This window comes from Centropristis striata, chromosome 4, assembly GCF_030273125.1.
Source record: "Centropristis striata isolate RG_2023a ecotype Rhode Island chromosome 4, C.striata_1.0, whole genome shotgun sequence".
Taxonomy (NCBI): domain Eukaryota; kingdom Metazoa; phylum Chordata; class Actinopteri; order Perciformes; family Serranidae; genus Centropristis; species Centropristis striata.
The window spans coordinates 6,001,018-6,025,364 of record NC_081520.1 but is presented as its reverse complement, the minus strand read 5'-3'; the positions used below and the strand labels follow the sequence as shown (position 1 = coordinate 6,025,364).

Genomic DNA, 24,347 nt, shown 5'->3' with positions numbered 1-24,347 from the left:
GTTCTGATTAAACACACACTCACACACACACACACACACACAGACAAACCGCGCCAAGTGAGTGCCGCTTGCTGCTGCGGCTCCAAGGCCTGAGAGGAGCTGAGGGCCAAGTGTTGCAGTCCAGAGTCATGATATCTGCTGAGCATGTGCTGCAGAGGGACAGCCTGCCAACAGACTGGCAGTTTTTTTAATTCCGCGTGTGTGTTTAGGTTACACAGAGTGACAGTGAAAAATAGAAAGCAATAACGAGGCCAAGAAACTGCTTGATGTGCTACCTTGGCCTCCTCCTTCTGTTACATAACCCCTCCATTATGTGCAATCATATAATGCAGTAATCAATGCATGATAGTTAGCTAATCAGCTCTCCTCCATACTCCATAATGACGGCAATAACTGATGACAATGCTGATGGCCTTTGCATGAGACACTCCAGTGTGTGTGTGTGTGTGTGTGTGTGTGTGTGTGAATTAACCTCTTCAACTCCTTGAGGAGGCCGGCATCCTCTTCTGGATTTTTGGCTTTCTGAGACTTTATCATGCTCAGTTTTAAAGCTACAAAGAATGTAGGAAATTGTTGATACCAACCACTTTATGCTTGTCAGAAAGGGGGCAAAATTACACTCCAAATTTAGGCTAAATTTGGGCAAGGAAAAGTTAACATGCCCATTTTCACTGGGTTTCGTGCCCTTTGACCTCAAGATGACTGATGGAAAATGGGTTCTATGGGTAAGGCTCTTTATGCTTTGTGCTTTTTCCATCTATTTTTGAGTATTTCTGCATACCGGAGTCCCTAAACAGTCTTGGAAGTGCATAAATTGGGTATGAGTGGAACGCTGAGATATAATGTATGGCTATGGTCTATGGCTCGTACTACCTTGCAGCACTGCAGCACTTTTATTTTGTACTTATATGTTATGCATGTGTTATGTATTGTTTTTATGGATTTCCTGTGAAGCACTTTGGGTACCTTCTGTAAAGGGCTATACAAATAAAGTTGATTTGATTTGATTTGATAATGAGCCCAATTGTATTCTTGTGTGATGTTAGTCCCCACAGTACCCAATTCATTGTATTTAAATTTGACCTCTAGGATAATCACAGCCTCATGGAACTTTACAGCCACAAAGTAGAGACCTAGAGCATTCAGAGACGGTTTGGCTTCCCTAGGTATATTGAAAATAAGGAGGTTTCTCTGCCGTTTCAAGAACAGAAGTGCTGGCCATTCACAAAAATGCATTTCTGGCAGAAATCTCCAAACTTCATCCAAAAGTTTTTGCTACCAAATCATAGCATGGATTTTTCTGTGGTGCTGCTCAAGGTCCTGGTGTCTTCATGTGGTATTTTGGGGAGTTTTTGACCATTTATATCAATTCCTGAGAGGTAAAATATGGTCAAATTTGGAACAAAATGTGTCTAACAAATGGTATCGACTTAAAAACTGCTACAGCAATTTATGAGGCATAATCTAGCATGGGAGTTGACTCCATGTGCTCATTTCATAATGTTCTAAACCCTTAAAACCCTAAAATTTTAACAGCTGAATAAGCCTAAACAAAACATGTTTATTACATACACTACCGGTCAAAAGTTTTAGAACACCCCAATTTTTCCAGTTTTTTATTGAAATTCAAGCAGTTCAAGTCAAATGAACAGCTTACAAAGGTAAGTGGTGAACTGCCAGAGGTAAATAAAAAAAAGGTAAGGTTAACCAAAACTGAAAAATGATGTACATTTCAGAATTATACAAGAAGGCCTTTTTCCACAACAACTTAACTCTATGGAGTCTTGGGCTATTTTGTCCATTTTTGAATTATTTTCATGTCTTTTTTTGTCATTTTGTGTCTTTTTTTGGTAATTTTGTGTCTTTTGGTGTCTTTTTTTGTCATTTTGTGTCTTTTTTTAGTCCTTTAGTCCAACATAAAATGTTGAGCACTATCATGCTCAATAAAGAATTTTAAATGTTGCAAATGTGCATTAATTTCAGAGTACACTGAGACATTAAACTGCATAATTTTCAATTAAATTCTGGAAAAGTTGGTGTGTTCTAAAACTTTTGCCCAGTAGTGTATATATGACTATAAGAATTTGACAAAGTGCTGAGCTACATTTCAAATTAAACTTCAGGTTCCCAGCTTTTATATGTGATGATGACTTGCTACCCCCCCTAAAAATTCTGTTGACCCCCTAAAAATAAAAAATTAATAGGGAGGAGAAGTGGAGTGGAAGAAGTTAATGAGAGGCAGAGAGATCGTCATATGGTTTCTACTTTATTAAGAATGCACTTTGGCACCCCTTTATTTTCTTCACTTTAGGCTATTATTTTACAAACTAGATATAAAAGGACATAAATAAATGACATAAGTTACATGTACCTAGAGCTCCTTGACAAAAACAAAATAAAACCAAAAAAAAAAGGCAAAAAAACAAAAACATGATCATGTCAAAAAAAAAAAGTACAAAAAAAGATTGAGAGAATGTTAGATCTACATGGCTAGATCATATGGCATCGGAAGGCATACAATGACAAACATTAACTCTTGCGCTTTGTTATCTTTTTTTTTTTTCTTTTTTTTCAAATCGTCCAACATTTAAGTAAAGGAAAAAAGTATTTTACAGTACATTCTGGTTCTCCTTCCCAACATGTCTTGCATATTTCCAAACAGGTCCTTTTTCGATAGATAAAACCCAAAAGAACGTCGCCAAAAAAGGAAAGAGCAGTAGAGCTGAATTAAGGACGGAGGTGTTGTTGTATTATACGAAGCGTCATTTACGAGTTCAAAAACATTCGCATAAGTATATTTTAAAGAGATAAAGGAACAAAAAGAATATAGTCCATTGGGTTAAACCTGTAGCTGTATGATGTGCTCTGGAAAAAATAAAAATAAGCAACAGTTTTCCCTTCTTAAACACCTTTTCCTCACTTCTATGATCCTTTTTCTTGTGTACAGGTTCGTCATTTTAAACGGCTCCCATTTCCAAAGAGAGAGACATGCTTCCGACATTTTCTCCTTGACTTGTCATGAGCTCGGAGAGTCCAAACTCATGGTGTGTTTCCATGCACAGGAGGCTTTTAGTCTCTCTTGTCTGTGTCTCTGTGTGTCCATTTGCAAGCCGCTGCTGCTGCCGAAGCAGAAAATGGGTTGCATTCCAGAAAGCTGTTTAATAAATGCTGTTGCTGAGTAGAGTTTGCACGGCGCGGAGCAACACACCTTACATCGTTTTTTAGACGACACAAAAGCAAAAAGCCAAAATAAAAGTCCAGGGTTTTTTTCTTTTTCATGTAAAAAAACCCCCAATACATCTGTTATATTCTCTTCCTCCACAGTGGCATGAAAACACACATTACTGATAGTACTTCAAGACGTTGTCAGTCACACACACACACACACACACATGCACACATCACATTCGCACGCTCAAATCAAACGTTTGTTACTTTACATGCAAACAGAACAAAACAATAAAAAAAATCAACAACAACAAAAAAAAAAAAAATCACAAAAAAAAAAAAAGAAACTTTCAAAATAAAAGTACATTATCCGCTGGAGCAGGGCTTCTCGATTATATTACATTCTTCTTATTGTCTCTTTTTTGAAGCTGTTAAATCATTCATAGTAATTCCAGCACAATGCTGGACGGCCACAAGAGCGTAGTGGCTAGTTTGTCAAGTTGTTGTGACGACGGCAGACGTCCCAGACGCTCGGGGTGGATTTGTCTTCTCGGTGTCGGAGGAGACTCCGAGGAGAGGAGGGGGAAATCAGGAGGAGGAAGACAAAAGAGGAAGAATTGTGGTCGTGGCGAGCGAGACCGGGATCCTGTTTGTGATGGACGGCAGCAGCTGGAGAGAAAGAAAAAAAAGGGGGGGGGGGGGGGGAGGAGGAGAGAGGCTGCATCAGTCATGGTGGTTTTGAATCTAAACATTTTCTGCTTGGCATCCAGTCCTGACCAACAATCCTGCTCTGCAGCTCCAGCACCATGGAACATTCGACTCATCTGCTAAACAAAGTCAAATGCCAGAGCAGGAGCATCCTGAGACTGCGAGCGGCCGCCCCACAGGGGGAAAATATGGATTTTGTGGCAACGATATATTAACTTGTGTGCACCACATGCTGCATTGTGTACATAATATATGAAACATGCCCTTGACTTATTGGCATGCATCAAACACATTTAACTGGCTTTTAAATTAGATCAATGCTCTATGTATGGCAGTGGTGGTTCTACACCAATTTCACTGTGGGGGCCGAGGAGGGGCCGGTGTTTAATTAGAGGGGCACATTAAAAAAATGGCAAAGATGATATTTAAGCAGTCAAAACCTTTTATTTTAGCTTTTCTTTAAAAGCTATTTGGAAGATACAAATACATTGATTGAAACAATGAGACTCACCAACAATAACAATTGTTGGTAACACTTTACAATAACCATCATTTATAAATGGTAAACAGATAGTTTATTAACGTTTAATCATCATTTATAAACCGTATATAGGCCATTTAGAATGTTAGATACATAATTTATTAATGTGTAACTAACTAAATAATTTATAAATGGCAAAAAGATGGTATATTAATGTAAGATTATAGTTAATTTACCATTAAAATCAATTAAATTATAATTAATAGTTTATCAATAGTTTTAGTTGCACTCATTATAACATTTTTAACACCATGTTAATTATGTTAATGATTTTTAAATGATTCATACACCTTTAAGAAATTGGTTGAAAACATTTAAAGATTGAATATGTATAGCACTTTATAAATGGTTAATAATTGGTTTATAAACCATCTATAAACATCACTTAGATGGTTATTGTAAAGTGTTACCCAATTGTTTTTGTACGACAATGACATTTCTCATTTTGTGCACAATTTTTTATTTTGAAAGTGCAGTATAGTGAGAATGATCTTTTTTGTTATTTATATACAAGCTTTTATGCACAATTCAACTATTATACAATGTTCACATTCTGGGTTCCTTTTGTGTGGGTGAGATTTTGTTTGAACAATAAGTACGAATCTTTCATCGTTATAAATTGATCATTTCATTATTAATTTGACACAGGGGCCACAGCAGGGGCCAAGGGCTTCTCCACAGGGGCAGTGGCCCCTGTCGGCCCCTGTGTAGAACCACCACTGCCTGTGTAGCGCACAATTCCATAATGCAAACTGAAATAAATGTTTTGTAAATAATTCTTTCATCATGCAGGAATAAGATTAATTATAGCTCAATAACTTTTTGAAATTGAATATTGTTTCATGTTTTAGCCTTGTACAGCAGTTAAGTAAATGCTTTGCACTGATTTTTTTATTCTAAAAATGAAAATGATGGACAGAATATTATTAAACACCCCAACTATAATGAAAAACAACTCACTGGTGCAGCTAAATTTGTTGATTTAAATAGCCACTTGAAAATTAGTCTTTTTATTAATTAATAGTGGGATATTTTTCAAGCAAAATTGCAAAAAAAGAAGAAGTTTACTGATTTTATACTGATTTTATGAAATATATTAAATGAAATATGTTTAATCATAAAAGAAATACTAAGAGAAATATTACAAACACCTCAGAACTAGAAACAGAAAATACATATATACTTATGTGCCAGCTGGCTGACTGATAGAAAATTAATCTAGAACTATTTTTAAAATCGTGTCAAGTTTGCCAAGTTTTACCTTCTAAAATGTGAGAATTTTATTCTTTTCATGATCATAGGCTATATGATAGTAAATTGATTATCTTTTGTTTGGAACTGCTGCTCAGACAAACATCACCATGGCTCTCTGTTATTGTTTTGGGCATTTCTCCCATTTTATAGACAAAATAATTGGGACAGAACATAATTAATGAGGCAGATGAATGAGGATGATTGCTAGTTGTAACACTCCAAAATGATCATAACATTAAAGTTGAACCTCTCTAAACCCAAAAACAAAACATTACTTTGATTGCTGGATTTATAACAGTGTTGCTGAATTCAGACTGCATTAGTTTTAGCTAGTTTTACAGAACTAAAAAACTTCTAAAATAAATAAACACAAATTAAAATAATTATGTAAATTGGTGAGATCAGTCTTGGCCTTGCTTAGAAGATAAATGTTTTAATCTGTGTCCATTTTTTATGATATTTATACCCAGAAAAGCTACATATATCTGTCCATGGATTGACCAAAATAGAACACAATATAATCTGATCCATTTAACCCATTGAAGCCTGGAAATCGGTTACGTCGTTTTGTAGTATTTGTATAAGCTCTCAAATACTTTTTGAATTTAATTTCTACCTGCTACAGAGGCTGAAAAATCTATTATTTAGTAGAAGCGTTGACACTTCTGTTGAATTTCCAGAAAAACTTCAGGTTTTACGGGCTTATTTTAAAATTGCCCAGAGGTTTTACAGGCGTTTCAGGCGTCAATGGGTTAAATAAATGACGTTTTCTGCCCAAAAGCTCTTTCTTTCTTTCCTAGAAAGAGTTCCTGAGCTCTGGTGGGCTCTGTTTGGCTGATTGGGAGTCGGCGGCTGATTAATTCTTCTCATTAACATGCCAGCAGCATCAGGCCCGCAGACTGATCACAGACCAGTGGCTATTGATCTGCTCGAGCTGCCTGAGGTGGCGCGACCCACTTGTTAATTAACACAGTTTCTGGAGCTGAGGGGCCGGTGATGAGAGAGAGGGGGGGTCTAATGAATCTTTTAGCTACTCTGTGGCTAGACAAAGTTGAAGCAAACTGCAATAATAAAGGGCTTTTTAGTGCGGAGTCTAAATAAATAAAAAACATTGATTCTTACCTTGATGACGGTTTGAGTAATCCTCTTTGAATTTTCTTGTGTATTTTCTTGGCGATGATGATGCCGATGATTCTGATTCATTCTGCATCTTTATTGCCTTTGTTGGATCCTTTTGTCCAAATAAATCCAGCCAATAAATTCCTTCGTTCTCCAATTAGGAAAGCCAATTAAACTGGTCCAAACAGCTGTCCATCAAAAGTGGTGAGGAAGAGTCAGTGGTAGAGGGGGGGGTTGATTCAGATGGGGAGATGAATGGAAGAATCCAAATTGTGTGTTTATCTGAGGTGTAGGAGGGCATTTTTGGGAAGACAGGGGAGTGGGAAGCTCCTCTGGAAGATCAAAGACATTCTCAGCAACGTCCTGAGGGCAACAAAATACAGCGTTCTGGGAGAAAAACAAGGCCAGAAAAGAGCAAAAAACTCAAAAAAAGCTCCTAAAAATAAGCCCTCTCCTGCTACGCTGTCTCCCCTCGGAATCCAACCCTCAACCTCTCAGAGATTCACTGTTTATACATGACGGTCAGGATCCTCCATTTTGTCTGTGAGATATCAAACAGATCCAGCTGAGAGAGAACAATGGTGGCCGGGGTTAGCCTGTAAGTCCCACAGAAACAATTCATGTACAATAAACGCAGTCACAGGAAATCAAAAAAGTCTGCTCGGCGGATTATTCCAGAAATAAAGTTCCAGAAGCAACACTCTGCCCAAGAGGAGGAAGAAAGGTATGACTCCCTCCTCCCTCGCTTTTCCTTCCAGACCATTAAAGGCACTCCAGATTGGCCTCTCGGAAGCACTTTTCCAGCCGTCCCTCCATCTCTCTATAAATGCTGCAGAAAGAAGCGTCCCATTCTCCAAAACAACAAAAAAAAGGGCATGGTAAAGGTCTGATTTTAAAAAAGTGCCATTTTCACCACTTTTTTTTTTTCTTCATCAACATCTTTTAAATCCAATTTAAAGTGCATGGATGAGGTAAACTATTTCTTCATAGTTTATTTGTCTCTTTTTTTTTAATATTTAATCTTTTTTGTTATTTATTTATTTTTTTCATAAGAAACGAAGTCGATTTGCTTCCTTTTTCCTTTTTTCTTTGTTTAAATCTCTCAGACGGGAACCATTCTGCCTTGCATCTGTTGCATTTGGGACAGCATTCCCTGGACGCTGGTCAGGATCTTGTTCTGGTGTGCTGCAGAGGAGATGCCTATGCGAGCCATGTCCCTGCAAAAACGGAGAACAGAGGCCTTTTAGGAGCGCGGACAACAATAACAAACACACGTAGGCCTGATACACATGATGAATTTTACAGCCTTCCACTGGAAACTAGCGTGACAGTTTAACTGCTGTGTGAGGAATTTCACTTGCCAACACAGCAATCCTAATCCTGTAATCTTAATAGCTGAAAAATGAGAAGTTTTCAGACAAGTGACAGAGACTGAGAAACTTAACACATGTTGACCTCACAAAAAAATGTCACACAGTGATTCTCTTCAAATCATAAAATAGTGTAATACTAGTTTCACATATTCACACCATTACTATTATTACTATATACTGGAATATACTACTATTATTATTATACCGGACTTATTTATTTATTATTATTATTATTATCATTACTATTTTACTTAAAATTACTTTATTTATATTTTTCATTTTATTTTTATATTGTTTATTATCTATTATTACATGTTATATTATATATTATATTATATACTGTACTTTTATTATTATTATATATCGTCTAGTCACTATACCATTGTTGCCATCATATCATATCACCAGTTTAATTATTACCATCATCTTGCCAACCATCCTACCAACTGATGTTCTTTCTTAACTTCTTAAGTGTCCTTGTTCTTGTTCTATTCTGTGTTTTTTTCTATTGTTGTTTTTATTTATGCTACCTCAGTATTTTATTCTATTGTATTGTACTGTACTTGAATACCGGACTGCTGTGACAACCGAATTTCCCTTCGGGGATGAATAAAGTAATCTATCTATATATCTATCTATCTATCTATCTATCTTAGGGAACAAACTTATTTACTTTCTTGCTGAGAGTTAGATGACAGGATTGATACTCTCATATCTGAGCGCTTAATATGAAGCTGCAGCCAGCAGGTGGATAGATTAGCCTGGCGAAATATTTAAAGCATAGGCAACAGCTAGTTACCTGCCAGAACTATATCAGTTAACCCTTTGTAAAATCCCTACTTGACATTTTTTAGCATGGGAGTGGTATCTATCTGCACATCCAACTCTTAGCAAGAAAGACATTAAGTTTCCCAAACAATTGCTTTGGTCAGTTTTAACTTTCTTTTCAAGAGTGAATAACATTTTTGTTGTCTTATTTTTAATCTTAAACTACATCTGCACCTTTAAGTTTTTCATTGTAAAACATGTAACATGTAACTAAATTTATCACTAGATATCCACAATAAGCTGCTGCAACATTTTCAAAACTCTAAAACTGTAGTGCTAAAATAAAATAAAATATATATTAGGGCTGCAACTAACGATTATTTTAATTATCGATTAATCTGTCAATTATTTAGATGATTAATCGATTAGTTGTTTGGTCCATAAAATGTTAAAAATATCAATCAGTGTTTCCCAAACCACAAGATGATCCTCAAATCTCTTGTTTTGTCCACAAACCAAAGAGATATTCAGTTTATTGTCATAAAGGAACAAAGAAACCAGAAATATTCACATTGAAGAAGCTGAAATCAGAGAATTTGGACATAAAACTGCTCAAACCAATTATTCGATTATCAAATAGTTGAGGATTACTTTAAGCAGATTTTTGTTTTATTAATCGAATAATTGTTGCAGCTCTAATATATATATATCTACACATTTCAATTTTCTGGGCTCATATAGAGAATTCCTTATTCTCTACTGACTAATTCTTTCTCTTAAAAACATTCTGAATGGGCTAAGTGATTACAGGAAAGAAAATGTCCCAATTCCATTTCGTATTTTGCTGTGTGTTACTATAGCACCTTCCTTCTCTTTCCTTCCTCCCTTCCTCTCATATTCTCCCTCTCCCACTCACTCTTGTGTCATGTGGACCACAGCCTCTGGAGTGGTGTAGCCGGCGGCGGTGAAGTTGTCGCAGTATCTCTCCATGCCGATGGCCTGCAGCCAGTCCTCCACTGTGCCCACGGCTGAGGACGCCTCGGGGCTCCCCGGCTCCAGCAGGGTGGTCTTAGGCCTGGTGGTGGAGGAGGAAAGTGGATAATTAATTCCATGAAAAAATTCTGCAGATGTTGTCTCAACTCTCAGCTGGTTCTGTATTTACAGTCCAACACGTAAGCCCAGAACCACGACGTGTTAGCACGCCTACGTTCCTCAGTGTACAGCACCATTACAGCTAGTTTGCAGAGAAATCCATTACGGAAGGTGTTTGTGTTGAAAAGATCTGCATGTTACCGGTAGATAATGTTTAATGGTGAATGTAAACACCAGCGAGAGAATAACAGAGTGTGTGTTATGCATTGTGCAGTGAATAGGACATATATTGTTTTGTTTTTTTTACATATTTGTGGGTTTTCACTGAGCTTTATGTAAAATTCCACAACTGTTCTATACTTTTTAAAGGGGATATATTGTGCTAATTTTCAACTTTATATTTGTATTTTGGTTTCTTGTAGAACATGTTTGCAGAAAGAAACTGAATGAATATAACTGTTGTCTGTCTCTTCGAGCCCTTCTCTGATTGGCCAGCATTTCTGGAAAATTAATTTCATGAAAAAAATCTGCAGATGTTGTCTCAACTCTCAGCTGGTTCTGTATTTACAGTCCAACGCGTAAGCCCAGAACCACGATGTGTGCAACAGTGTGCAAACACTCGATAAAAGTTATATTCTGTTTAAGTGCTTTTGATTTGAAAGGTAATGATCCACTTTGTAACTCAGTCTGGAACACCATTGATTCATGACAACAGACACAGCGGCATTGCAGGAATCGGTTTCCTTGTTCCTGACTATGATGCTGTTCCGTAGCATCAGGAGGCCGTGACGCATACACATGGTGCGCTGACAGGGAGCTACTCACAAGCTGTAAAATGCACCATGCTACATTTCTCTCAGGCTTTTCCTTCCTTGATCGACTCAGCAGATCTGTCAGGGCCCGGCTCTGTTTTCTGTCCCTGTTTTGTGGGTCCTGCTAAAAGCCGAGCCAAGTCAAACAAGGTTCCTCCTGGGTGTGACCGACACAGTTAGTTAATCCTTATTTCACAGAAAACACACATCCCGGGCACACCTCTGTGAGTTTTACTGCACGGTGGAGTTCCTCCTCACATTGAGATATTCATCAGCAGAATTAATTCCCTACTTTTTCATTTCTTACTTCACTATCTTTCCTTTCTGTTGCAGCAGCGCCGCCGACCATGAAACATTTACACGGGGCCGGTGAGTCTGAGTCGCTGGTGCTCTCGTCCCACTCTGGTAACTCTCACACACACACACACACACACACACACACACACACACACACACACACACACTCTATCTCTATCTCTCTTTATCGTTCCGTCTTCTTTAAAAGCGATGTTGAGTTGAAGTGTGAGAACAGGATGTCAGACTCTTTAATAAGTCATCTTTACTCCGTAGGTGGAACAGATTATTCACAGGGATCCCTTTTCAAATACACACACACATTCTACACTCCCTTTCCCTCTTGTAACTGTAAAACCTGCATTTATTGGATTCAGTTCTGCTAATTACTCCACAAGGGCTCCTCTCTCGCTCTCACTGTGTCCCACTAGGTGTGTGTGTGTGTGTGTGTGTGTGTGTGTGTGCCACTTGCATACGCTCACACACTCGTTAAACTCAAACAGACTCCCGCTGGCCTGCGTCGAGTCTGTAAACACACGTAGGTCATTCTTAACACATTTAGCCGCTTGAGAGTAATGGTGTCGGAGCTGCAGGGTCATGTTTGTTTTTAACTTACATCGTAACCCCCCCTCCTGTTAGCACGCCTACATTCCTCAGTGTACAGCACCATTAAAGCTAGTTTGCAGAGAAATCCATTACGGAAGGTGTTTGTGTTGAAAAGAGCTGCACGTTAGTGGTAGATAATGTTTAATGGTGAATGTAAACACCAGCGAGAGAGTAACAAAGTGTGTGTAATGCATTGTGCAGTGAGTAGGCTGCATATATATGGTTTTTTAACATACTTGTGGGTTTCCGCTGAGCTTTATGTAAAATTCCACAACTGTTCTATACTTTTTAAAGGGGATATATTGTGCTTTTCAACTTTATACTTGTATTTTGGGTTTCTTAAAGAACATGTTTGCAGAAAGAAACTGAATGAATATAACTGTCTTCAAGGTAAAGTCTGTCTCTTTAAGCCCAGTCTTCTCTGATTGGCCAGCATTTCTGGGTCTTCTGCATCTGTCTCTGCACCATCATTGCCCACATTAATGACTGTTTTTGACTATTTATTACCATCCATTCATCTACCTGCACTGCTGCTTTAATGTACATTCTCTGCTGTATATATTTCTATAACTGTATATATCCTATATCATATTCAATTCATACCCGCACTATATTTATACTCTGTGTTCATATGTAAATACCCTGCACTTTACTACTCTGCACTTCTGGTTAGATGCTAAACTACATTTCGTTGTCCTAGTACTTGTACTCTGTTCAATGACAATAAAGTTGAATCTAATCTAATCTAATCTAATTGCAACCCAGGACTGACTGTCACAGCACTGTAGCAGCACTTCCTAACTATATATAGTATAGTTGTGACTCACAACCTTACAGAATTTAAAGGCACAATTTCTGAATATGGGCTCCTACACTTGCTTGCAGACATGGAAATCTCACTTTTTACAATATGGAACCTAACGGAGTCATGCAGCCTGTTTACTGGTTTGGTTATTAGTGTGCATCAGTTGATTTGAGCTAAATAATGCAAAGATTATGTGAATTAATATGCCTGTATAATAGCCATATTCCTGAAAAAATGTGATCCCTCTACAATTATCCTCATATCACATCATATTTCTTCAATAAAATGTAGTTACAATGAAATCTGTGTATAATCCAGAGTGGCTAGGACAGGAACTTGGTGCTGGGACATGGCAAAAAACCCAAACCTTTGGCATGATTAACCCTTTAACACCCCATTTATTCAGTATGTGTCTGTGTCCTGCTGTCTCACCTGACAGTGGTCTCTCCCCCGGTCCTCTTCAGTGTGTTTGGGTTGCGGATCAGCTTGTCCAGCATGTTGACGATCTGTCCAAACTTCGGCCGGTCGGCCCTCTCTCTCTGCCAGCAGTCCAGCATGAGCTGGTGGAGTGCCACAGGGCAGTCCATGGGCGGCGGCAGCCGATAGCCTTCATCAATAGCCTTGATCACCTGGACAGAAGACCAATGCTGCTGTAAGGCACTTTGTTTCTGGGTTTGTTTTAGAGGAGAAACTGAAATAAAAACTGTCGACAGTTTGATTACATTAATTCTTTGCTTATTGCTTGATTTTTAGTAACCTTACTTCAGGCCCCTTCCCATTTGTTTATGCATAAATTAAATTCTTATCCTCATTAGTGCCACTAGAATTGTGAATTTAATGTGAAATGAGAAAAGAGATTACACTGCTGGTGTTTTATCACTCCTGTGTGTAATTTGATTACCTAACCAAGTTAAAATGATGAAGTATCTTTTAAAAAGCCTGACATTACACATACAGCTGGGAATTATTGCTCAAGCTAATATTTCAACTTAATTCACACTCTAGATTATTTTTGTTTGCCTGCATGTAATTACATTTCTCCACACTTACATCTTGGTTACTCATGTCCCAGTATGGTCGCTCGCCGTATGACATCACTTCCCACATGACGATGCCGTAGCTCCACACGTCGCTGGCCGAGGTGAACTTCCTGTAAGCGATGGCCTCCGGGGCCGTCCAGCGGATGGGAATCTTCCCTCCCTGTAATTGAAAGATGGGCTGATTAATGAAAGCCGACAAAGCCGACAAGTAAGGTGACACGCAGACGGACCACTGAGTCAGTGGGACACGTCCCCCCGACACTCACCCTGGTGGTGTACGCAGCCTCGGGGTCGTCCTCCAGCACGCGGGACATGCCGAAGTCGGACACCTTGCACACCAGGTTGCTGTTGACCAGGATGTTACGAGCAGCCAGGTCCCGGTGAACGTAGCTCATGTCTGACAGGTACTTCATGCCTGATGCAATTCCGCGCAGGATTCCAACCAGCTGGATCACTGTGAAGCGACCATCATTCTTCTGCAGAAGAAAAATTAAAAACGTTTACATCACATCACTGGCATCTTAAATGTTTTGGAATACCGTATTTCCTCAAATAGTAGCCGGGGCTTAATAATATGGGCAGGCTATTATTTGAAGGAGGCTTTTATTAAAAAAAGAAAATCAGAGCAGCTCTGACCGGCACTTTTTAGAGTGTTTTACACAGCGCATTGTAGCCAGTTACCCGGATGTCGGCCATATTGGAAGTACTCGGATGTAAACAAACAATGAACAGCACGCTGAATGTTCATTTTAAGCAGGATTTAAAATGTCTAAACTACTAAAAAGCCCAGAAGAACGTGCGTAAACGGCTCGACTTTACAGAGAATGACTAGGACAGCGGGAGAAACAACCATATTTACCTACAGTACTAACTCGTGTGGCCAAACTTCAAAATACAGGTGTTGTGTTGAAATCTGTTACCCGTCAAATGATGTTTCCTGAATGGTGTTCTCCGTAGCATCACTTCCGCGGTTGGAGTTAGGATTTAAGTTTAAGTTAGAGAGAACTGTTTGGGGTTAAGGTAAACTTGGGCTCATGTTAACAACTTAAAGGAGGACTGGTTGGGGTCAGGGGTCAGGTTGGTGCAGGTTAAGGTAAGGGGGACACATATCGACGGGGGAACAGACTTTGACATAACACCGGTAAGACACCCGGCTTATAAAAGAGGAAAATTAAATTGAGGAAATACGGTATGTTTAATATTTAACTGCAAATATTTCAGCTTTGTCCCAATCACAATAAATAAATTGCAGCTTTAATAAATGGTTTAAGGCCACTAAAAGAACACATAAAGTAACGAAGCATCATGTGAAACACAATGTGTAGTGAACCCTGGAATCACAGAGGTGAAACCTCCTTGTCAGAAAAACAGTAAGTCGATCTAGGAGAGGATAAAGATTAGGGCGAATGTTTGTGAACGAACGCTTGTAATTTGGGGGTGGGGTGGGGGGGGTGACATTACAGAGATAAGATGGGATCAGCACGCTACAGTTGTATCCTACGCTCACACACACACACAAACACACGTGTGCAGAAGGAAACGCATGACTGACCCTCAGGAATGCATCCAGCGATCCGTTTTCCATGTACTCTGTGATAATCATCACTGGCTTACCTAGGAGAGAGAGAGAGAGAGAGAGAGAGAGAGAGAGAGAGGCAGATGATTATAGAGGTAAACGATGCACATCACAGCCCGACACAGCAGGGGGGTCCTCGAGGGAATGTGTGTGTGTGAGTGTGTGTTAGGCCATCCATCTCTGTCCCGTAGTGATTTAATTAGCTCAGTGTTACGGTTGCCCTGACGTCCCTCTTCTTCCCTGCACATGCAAAGGCATCTCCACTGAAACACAACACCACCACACACACACACCATCTTGTGTTTATGCAAATATGAACTGACGTTGGAAGCATTATACAAAGTCTCATCCCAGTCACTCACCCAGAATCCCTCTGACTCGCTATTTGTGTCACTCACTGTCCCTTTGCCCTCTTTCTCCTCTGCCAACTTCGGGCGCATCTGTCACTCTCCTGCTAGCTCCTCTCTGTTGCTTTCTTTTTTCCTCCCTTTCTCTCTCCCGCTCAATCCCTGCCACTCCTCTCTGGCCTTTATCACCCCATCCCTCTGTCTTCCCCTCTTCGTCTCTCTTGGGGGAGCGTCTGTGTCTTTATCTGAGCCGGGGCAGGCGGTGGGGAGGGTGGACATTCCCTGGTGGGTCTCTGTCTGTCTTTGTCTCTTAGGGACCATGAGCAGAGGAGGAGAGAAAACGAGAGCGAGAGGAGGGAAAAAAAAGGGAAAAGGAAGGGAGGGTGGCTTGTTTTTGTCCCAAAATGGCAGCAAGCTGGTGCCTAACCAGCCATGGCAACAACACATGCTGAAAAGTGCTGCCACAAATTCCTCCTAGAACAGTGCTGCTCTTTGCGTTCCATTTCAAGTGGCACAGTTAAGGTGGACTTAAAAGCTTATTGCGTTGGAGAGAAGTGCTGACTTCAACCTATAAAGCCTGCAGGGGAGGTTGTGTGAAATCTCTTGTGCAGAATGCCTAAAAGCAGCAGAGAGCCCGCCGAGCGCTTGGCAGCTGAGGTCTCAAAGGTGAAGTTCCTCCACTCCAGAGCCGGCCTCTCGCCATGCCAAGAGGCCGTCAGTCACCGCAATACCCGCCGCGTGATTGGCACTCCATTAATTACAGGGCGCTCTGGCGATGCCCCCAAAAAGAGGAAGTGGAGTTAAAGTTGGGGGAGAGCAGGGGCCCTCTTTGTCAGCCATCTTTGTTCCCTTTGTTGCTCGCCTCTGCCCCGGGGCCGCCGGTGATTGACAGCTCCCCAATCAAGTCTGAGGAGCGTCTGACCTGCGACCTTAAACTCTCGCCTTCACAGCCCCGCCCTCTTCCTCCCTTCTCATTTGCATGCTAATTCCTTGTTTACTGAATACGCCCTGCCGCCTTTGGCAATGAACTCTGGGCGAGGGCCCCGCCAATGGGCCGATTATCACCTGCCAAAAAAATAGGGGAAGGGGACCACGCAACAGGGGGACAGTACTGAGGGAACGTTGGGCAAACGCTCTCTGGAGGCCCGGGCGTTTGCAGCGAAAAAAGATCAGCCTTTAAGGGGCACATCTTTTTTAAATTAGCACGCTCTTAATTTATGTAAATCAGCTGTTAAACACATCAAGTGTGACTCTGAGCTTAAACACAGGCTGGATTTACAACCTTGATTCCAAAAAAAGTTGTGAAGCATCAATAAAAGAGAACTTTTTTGGACTCCATGATGGAAACATTAAGTCTATACAAGACGGTGGACAGCAGCCAGCAGTCCTCAGTGAGGGATTTCTGCACATTTATGTATTTCATTGTCTATTTGGAGTTCCTCCATAATTAATAAGGCTTAATTGGCTCTGTTGGACATGCCAGCAAACTGAAGCCAGATTGAGAATTCCTTTTAACTTGATTGTAATGGAGACGGGAGTGCAATTCAAATAATGGATTTTTAATAGATTCGACTGACACACTCAAGTGTAAAGGACTAATTTGCCCGAACCTTGTGTCAACCACTCAGAAGTAAGAGTGGATGGAGGTGGAGTGGGAGTTATCGTGTTGATCTTCACCATCCTTTCATGTCGGCTCCTGTCACTGCTGCGTAGCTCATCTGCTCCTCTCTCCCTCCTCTGTTTCGCTCCGTCTCTTTCTCTCTCAGCCTCCGGTTCAGTAGTTCTCTCTCTGTCTTTGCCACTGTTGTTCTCTGTCTTTCGTCCAATCCATCAGCCCCTAACCGCCTTCCTGTCTCCTTCTCTCCGCATCTCTATTTGCACCTTCCCTGTCTGCTGCTTGTCTCCGATTTCTTTCCCCTTCCTCCTGTCCATCTGTCCGCCTTTTTCTCTCTCCCTCTCGCTCCGTCTCTGCGAGGTCTGAGAGGTCACCCGCCGTGGTGAGAGGTGTGATAGGTGATAAGCAATTCTGCCTGTGCTGCTGTTCACTTTCAGCGACTGGGCATAGTGTGTTTATGTGCATCTATCAGTGTGTGTGTGTGTGTGTGTGTGTGTGTACAACAGTGGGAGAGACAGTGTTATCTAGCACAGATAGGGCCTGGCTGTTGTGTCACCACACATTAAGACACTTCATCCATCTAACCCGAGCCGAGGCCGGCCATCAGCTGTGGTAACACTCACGCACACATGCGTGCAATCAAAGGTGTGCAGAAGCCAACATGTGCTGACAAGACATTCGAACACACACACACACACACGCCTCGAGCCTAATAAATAGCACCGGGGGAAGGTGTAAAAGGTAGAGACGGAGAGGAGAGAGTGCCAAGGGCAGAGGGAGGGAGGTTTGGCCGGTTTTGTGGCCATGCAGCAGCAGATAGAGAAGGGATAGGGTATCACTCCCTAACCCCAAACACATTTACAGCTGACACCATGATTAATGAGCCTGGTGCCGTGCTACAGGGCCTGTTCCTGGACCCATTAGACCCCCCTCCCAACTGCCCAGCTACCTCTCACTCCCCCCTCCCCACAAACGCAAGACCCCTTCCATCTGGACAGAGCCCACCTGGGGATACCTTCGGATGGGATGTCCGGACACATGTGCACAAATATAGCAGATATATGTGCAAATACAGATCTCCTAGAACACAGCATGAGTGGTATGCAAGCAGTAAAACACACGCACCACACAAACACAAACCTTTAAAGATTGGTTTGTCCCCCATCACCCTTTCCCAAAGTCACCTAAAACCGCAGACGTAGTTTTTAATGATTTATTGTTACGTTTTTTAAGGTGGGAAAGGGACGACAAAAATGAATGTCCTCTCTGTGTTATTATAATATAAAAGTCATTGTGTGTGTAAATGTGTGTGTGTGTGTGTGTGTGTGTGTGTGTGTGTGTGTCTGAGCAGAGCAATTTAATCCTCAACCAGTCTTAAATGATTTTATTCCTGTCATTTGAAACAGCATCATTTTATAACTTAAAAAGGTCAAGCATCAAATTACTTTATAACTTCTGGTCATTTACAGTTATATTATAATTATATATTATAAATATATATATATATATATATATATATATATATATATATATATATATATATGCCACTGACATAATGCAGAATAGTGATATTATAGGGTTAGGATATGGGGTTAATCTATTCATTACCCTATAGTGCATCATAAGTATGTTTATAATGCATTATAGGCATATGCAATGTCAATGTGTGACCAGCAATTATTAATTATTATGATACTTAACCTTCTAAGTAATGTTCTATGATTATTTTTATAAGGCATTATGAATATGTGTGAGTGCCAAAAGGAAATTAGAACACATCACAAGTGTTTATGATTCTCATTCCCACCCTGCACGACTTAAAAAGTACAGTACAGGCCAAAAGTTAGGAAACACCTTCTCATTCAATGTTTTTCCTTTATTTTCATGACTATTGACATTGTAAATTCATCAAAACTATTAATGAACACATGTGGAATTATGTACTTAACAAAAAAGTGTGAAATAACTGAAAACATGTCTTATATTCTAGTAAGCAAAGGGTGGCTACTTTGAGGAATCTAAAATACAAGACATGTTTTCAGTTATTTCACACTTTTTTTGTTAAGTACATAATTCCATATGTGTTTATTCATAGTTTTGATGCCTTCAGCGAGAATCTACAATGTAAATAGTCATGAAAATAAAGAAAAATGCATTGAATGAGATGGGTGTGTCCAAACTTTTGGCCTAAACAAATGTTGGACTTACATTTGGTGACCACGCCCTCCAGGTGAATGATGTTCGGGTGGTCGAACTGGCCCATGATGCTGGCCTCAGACAGGAAGTCCCGCCTCTGCTTGTCGGTGTATCCGGCCTTCAGCGTCTTGATGGCCACGCAGATCTCCCTCTTGCCCGGCATCTTCAGGCGGCCGCTGCACACCTCACCAAACTCCCCTTTAGAATTAAAAAAAGGCTTGGGTTAAAAATATGGAATGATGATACACAAGCACTCTGCTACTACAGCGCACGGATTATAAATCACATCAGGAGAGGGGGTGGATGCTTGTGTGTGTTTGTGTGTGTGCAGGTTAGAAGGGGTCCACTTTAAACATTGATCAGGGTCTCTAATCCTTCACTCCCCTCCTCCCCTTCGCCCACTGGAGCAGGGAGAGAGGGGAAATGGGTATTGATTCTTTCTCTTTATTATTTTGTCATTGGATGACTTTTCTCTGGCCACAGAAATAGAGCAGACAACATATTTAGCCTCCTCTGATTCTTATTTATTTATTCTTTACTCGTTGACCTCTCTGGAGAAATGTTATTGTCTGAGAAAACAACGTTTTTATTCACAAGGAGTCCATGTGAGAGCAGACATGAATCACCGGCGGCGCAATATTTGCATGGAACGAATACCAAATATACTATTATCCCATTAGGTGGATGCTTTTATCCAAAGTGTGTTACAATGTGCCCTTCTGCTAAGGCTCCCCATAACAATGCATTCATAATAATTGATAGATGAGGCTTCTTACCGATGCCAATCACTTTCTCAATCTTGATACAGGAGGCGTCGATCTCTTTGGCGAACTCACGGACAGCTTGGTTTGGGTCCTCGTAGGTAAAGGGGTCGACGTATATCCTCACTCCTGAGGAAAGGCATTTACAAAGGAAAGGAAGGAAGGAAGCAGAAACATAAAGAAGGGGGAGAAAAATGAAGGTTAATTCATTCCGGCAAGTACACTCCATCTGTTCTTTATTTCCACCATGCTGCAGGCGACACCGCCTTCCTCTGTGGAACCTCCTCCTCCTCCACCTCCTTTCTTCTCTCCATACCTCACTTCACACTCTGACTCCTTTGCTTTTTCATGCCACTGCGGCTGACTCCAATGAAGACGGAGTTCATTAGCTTGAAATTTTTGTGGGATGCAAATAACAGTGCTGATGACTTGATAATGAGGTGTTTGGAGCATGTCGGGATGCAAGTACATTAACTTCAAAATAGTTTTTTTCTTTTTTCTTTCTCCCTCTCCATTTACTGGCTTCATTTGCGGTTTAGAGTGCATGCACATGAGCGCACCTGACAGCGCTAATGTTTTTCAATTATAGAGTGTGTAGGTGGAGTGTGACTTACCTTGATGTAAGTGCTTTTCTTCGTCAGAGTCCTGCTTGGCCTTGCTGTACTTACTCCTTCTGGGGGCAAAACAGCAGGATGGTCAGTCACAGTGACAACAGCACATTTAAGTTTCCAATCTCAGAGTAACAAGCAAAGTATCTGCATCTGATATAAAAACAAGAAATATATAAAAAATAATAACAGCTCACGTGTCAGTTCAATAATTAAAACATAACCCGTGACTGCAAACCCACTTATACATCAATTAAATTATGTAAAGTGGCGACACAATCACTGATTACTGATCAGACATTGATATTCTTGTTTGATATTAATTATTCATTGAGGGGAGCTCATTAGATGGAAAGACAGACACTGCTTTTGGATGCTCGCCTAATGTGATTTTTAGATTTGGTTTGTGCCACTTGATAATTACTCTTACTTATTTGGATAAAAGAGTTTAACATTTTGGGGAAAATGCAATTTTTTGCTTCATTACCAAGTGTTTGATGAGAAGATTGATACCACTCTCTTGTCTGTCTGTTAAATATAAAGCTAAAATTAGGGGAATATTAGCTTAGCTTAGCATAAAGACTGTAAACAGGGTTTAGCCCGACTCTGCTCCTATACGCACCTCAAGAGCCCACTAATGGACGTGTTATATCTTGTTTTTTTATTGAATACAAAGAGTGAAAAGCTTAGTTAGTGGAGATATATTCTGCTCATTTTCAGATTCATACTTGTATTTTGGGTTTCAGCTAGAACATGACATGCTAACAACACTAGAAAAGAGACCTCTGTAAAACTGGACACCTCAAACTGCAATTTTTGGTCATCTGAGGTTTTATATTTGTAAGACGTCCCGATAGATAATAGAAATATATTCATTTAAATAAGCTCCTCCATGGGCAGCTTCAACATTAAAATGTTGTTTACATCTCAAGTAATAATACTCGAAATACTGCATATGTCATAGAATAATGAGTACTTTAACTTTTGATACTAATTTTGTACATTAATTTAAACAAACAGAAGACTTTTACTTGTAATCTTGTATTAGTTTACATTGTGCTATTTCTACTTTAAGCCCAAAGTACCGTGCAGCACTGAAGGTTTCTGAAGGGCACTGAGCATAAAGCAGCAAATCAATCTGAGAGAAGATGCACTTAAATCCCTCTAACTCCCTCAGGCAGCCTGACACCTGTGCTTATATTGATGTGTTGGGTCAGTGGTGGAAATGACCAGATGTGCGAGACATTGTCCTTCTCTATGGTTGTGTAATGATGGTAAACGGCGACGTGATTACAGTCCCTCCCCACAATCACAGGATGGCCGCAGCAGCACAATGACAGTGGCCGTTACATGCATATAAAAAAGGCTGAGACAACCACCTGCTTGGCACGGGAGAGAGGCAATCACACACACACACACACACACACACACACACACACACATGCGCACACACACAATCAACAGCCCCCTTCACTCCCTATCATTCTCAACTCCAATACACACATGCAAACAATGATTTGCTTTCCATATAAAGAGGCACACTCACACATAAAGGGATCAACGCATGCCCATAAAAGGCACACGCAGGAATCAACACACACACCATTAACACTCCCCTTCCCCCTGTACCACCACACGCATGAAAACAATACTTTTTTCACATAAGCATATGCAAACACACACACACACACACACACACACACACAGATAGGGGGAGTGTGGTTAACACCCTGAGGTGAGGCAGCCCCATCTGCATGTAATCCCATCTGTGTGACGGTGCTTTGTCCTGCCCGCTGGTTAACACCCTGAGATTGGGTCACCGCAAATCCACCTGATGCCTCTCTGTCTCACTCGCTGTATCCTATCTCCTACTTTTCACTGCCCGCTTATCTCATTGTCCACCCTCCAATCCCTCTCTGTCTTTTTACGTCTCTCCTCTCTCTCTCTCTCGTTCTCTTCGCGGCGGTCAGCGGGAGAAAATAACCAGTGGCCGGGATTACAGCCACTCGCCGAGAGACGGAGAGGTGGGAGGAGGGATGGATGCTGAGGAAAGGGAGCGAAGGGGTCGCTGATTGCATCTCTTCAGCTGTCGGAGCTGTCAATCACGTCTCCGGTGTGGCGAGTCATCACTCATCCGACTGTCTGGCTCAGTTTATGTATGTGTATGTGTGTGTGTTTTTGCCATCTCCTGACAGCTACTTTTCCTCAGCGCTAAGCAAGACATCCCTCATGTGAGAGGAAGAAGGACAGACAGGAAGCAGAAGGGACAGAAGGACGGAGCTCACCTTCGGCTGATGACGAAAGCGCTGATGAGGATGATGAGGAGGACCACGCTGCCCACCACTGACACCAGTAACACTGTGGAGTTGGCCCCGTCGCCGATAATGGGAGCTGGAACTGAGGGAAAAGGGAGGAAAGATGGGAGAAAAGAAAGGAAGAAGGAGGGAAGGAGGAGATAAAGGGAGGACAGTTGGCCAGAGACAAAGTCAATATCACTGTGCTCAATAGAACCAGTCTGTGTTTGTCAAAGTCATTGACCCCCCTCACACTTCCTCCCTGTGTCCCTCGCCCTATTCCACTGAGACAATGCCGGGCCATTAGGATGTGTGCTTGACCACGTCATTATCATGTACTGTGATCTCTATCTGCATTACAAAGGGGACACCTGGACCTGCAGTGCTTCTCTGTCCTGCCCTACGTCAGAAACTTCCACCCACAGTCATTGTCATGCAGCATAATATTTACCAGAGGAAACTGGCCCTTTAATTTCCTTTTCAGTAGCTTTAAAATCATATTTTTTGGCTTTAAATTGGGTAAATGTTGTATTTCCAACATGGTAGTCAATTCAACAATATAGGTTCCAATGCCATTATTGTGCCTTTAGAGCATCAAAGTTTTTTATTTATTAATTACTGAACCCACCACCACTTCAGCTGTGGGACATTGAGCAATTAACAATTAATTAAAATATGCTCCTTTGTATTTGAAATAGAAAGTATTTACAGTAAATATATGTTAAATAATTCTTTAGTTGAGGGGAATAATCTTAAATTCAATTAATGCTGCATTTGCATTTCTTGCATTTTGTTTTTTAAATCTAGGACCAAAGCTTAATTTTGTACGGATGTATGGATTGTGAGGTTTGAAAGAAATACAGCTGCTATAAAGATATAAATCATGTCATTTATGTTTTTTTTTCTTCAACAACCAACATTCAGCTGCAATGAATGAACCATTGGAGGGTCAGTGTGGTTAAGAGGTTTAAACCATAATTAACTACACACATAGTTGAAGTTACTTTTGTTATATTCAGGTTTGACAAAGTTTTGGAGTCTACTAGAAACACTTATTTCCTGGCTCTAAAATAACAACATTAAGAAAAAGTAGCTTCGAAAATATCAGAGATGGCACCATTTTTCAAAAACCCATATAGGTTGAACCCTAGCGGGCACATCCACTGAGACTCATTGCAACTGGAATAATAGCAGCTACTCAAGTTGCCAGTCAGGTGCTGGAGCACAAAATCATTTATCTTTTATAGACGACAGCTATTTTGATTAATGACTCCACGATGAAAGAGACAAACTCATAAAAGATGCCATCATTGCTGGATTTCACAGAAATGTGTGTGATGGAGCCTCTGCGGCGCTGCAGTGCACTGATG

General features: G+C 40.7%; 1 protein-coding gene across 4 annotated transcripts in view; it reads right to left on the bottom strand.

Annotated features, from left to right (window-relative positions):
* Nucleotides 1-2,245: 2,245 nt before the first annotated feature.
* epha4l (eph receptor A4, like) overlaps nt 2,246-24,347 on the bottom strand; it is a 68,308-nt gene continuing 46,206 nt past the window's right edge. Inside the window, exons 8-18 of one of the 4 annotated variants that reach the window (XM_059330796.1) lie at nt 22,969-23,080; nt 20,690-20,748; nt 20,091-20,204; nt 19,327-19,512; nt 15,133-15,194; nt 13,847-14,056; nt 13,591-13,740; nt 12,973-13,169; nt 9,848-10,006; nt 6,794-8,007; nt 2,246-3,837 (exon numbers count right to left, since the gene is read on the bottom strand). In XM_059330796.1, coding sequence (XP_059186779.1) covers nt 7,893-8,007; nt 9,848-10,006; nt 12,973-13,169; nt 13,591-13,740; nt 13,847-14,056; nt 15,133-15,194; nt 19,327-19,512; nt 20,091-20,204; nt 20,690-20,748; nt 22,969-23,080 — 1,364 coding nt within the window. In that variant the 3' untranslated portion in view covers nt 2,246-3,837; nt 6,794-7,892. The remainder of the gene's footprint in view (nt 3,838-6,793; nt 8,008-9,847; nt 10,007-12,972; nt 13,170-13,590; nt 13,741-13,846; nt 14,057-15,132; nt 15,195-19,326; nt 19,513-20,090; nt 20,205-20,689; nt 20,749-22,968; nt 23,081-24,347) is intronic. The other 3 variants (XM_059330797.1, XM_059330798.1, XM_059330799.1) reach the window with 3 other exon arrangements.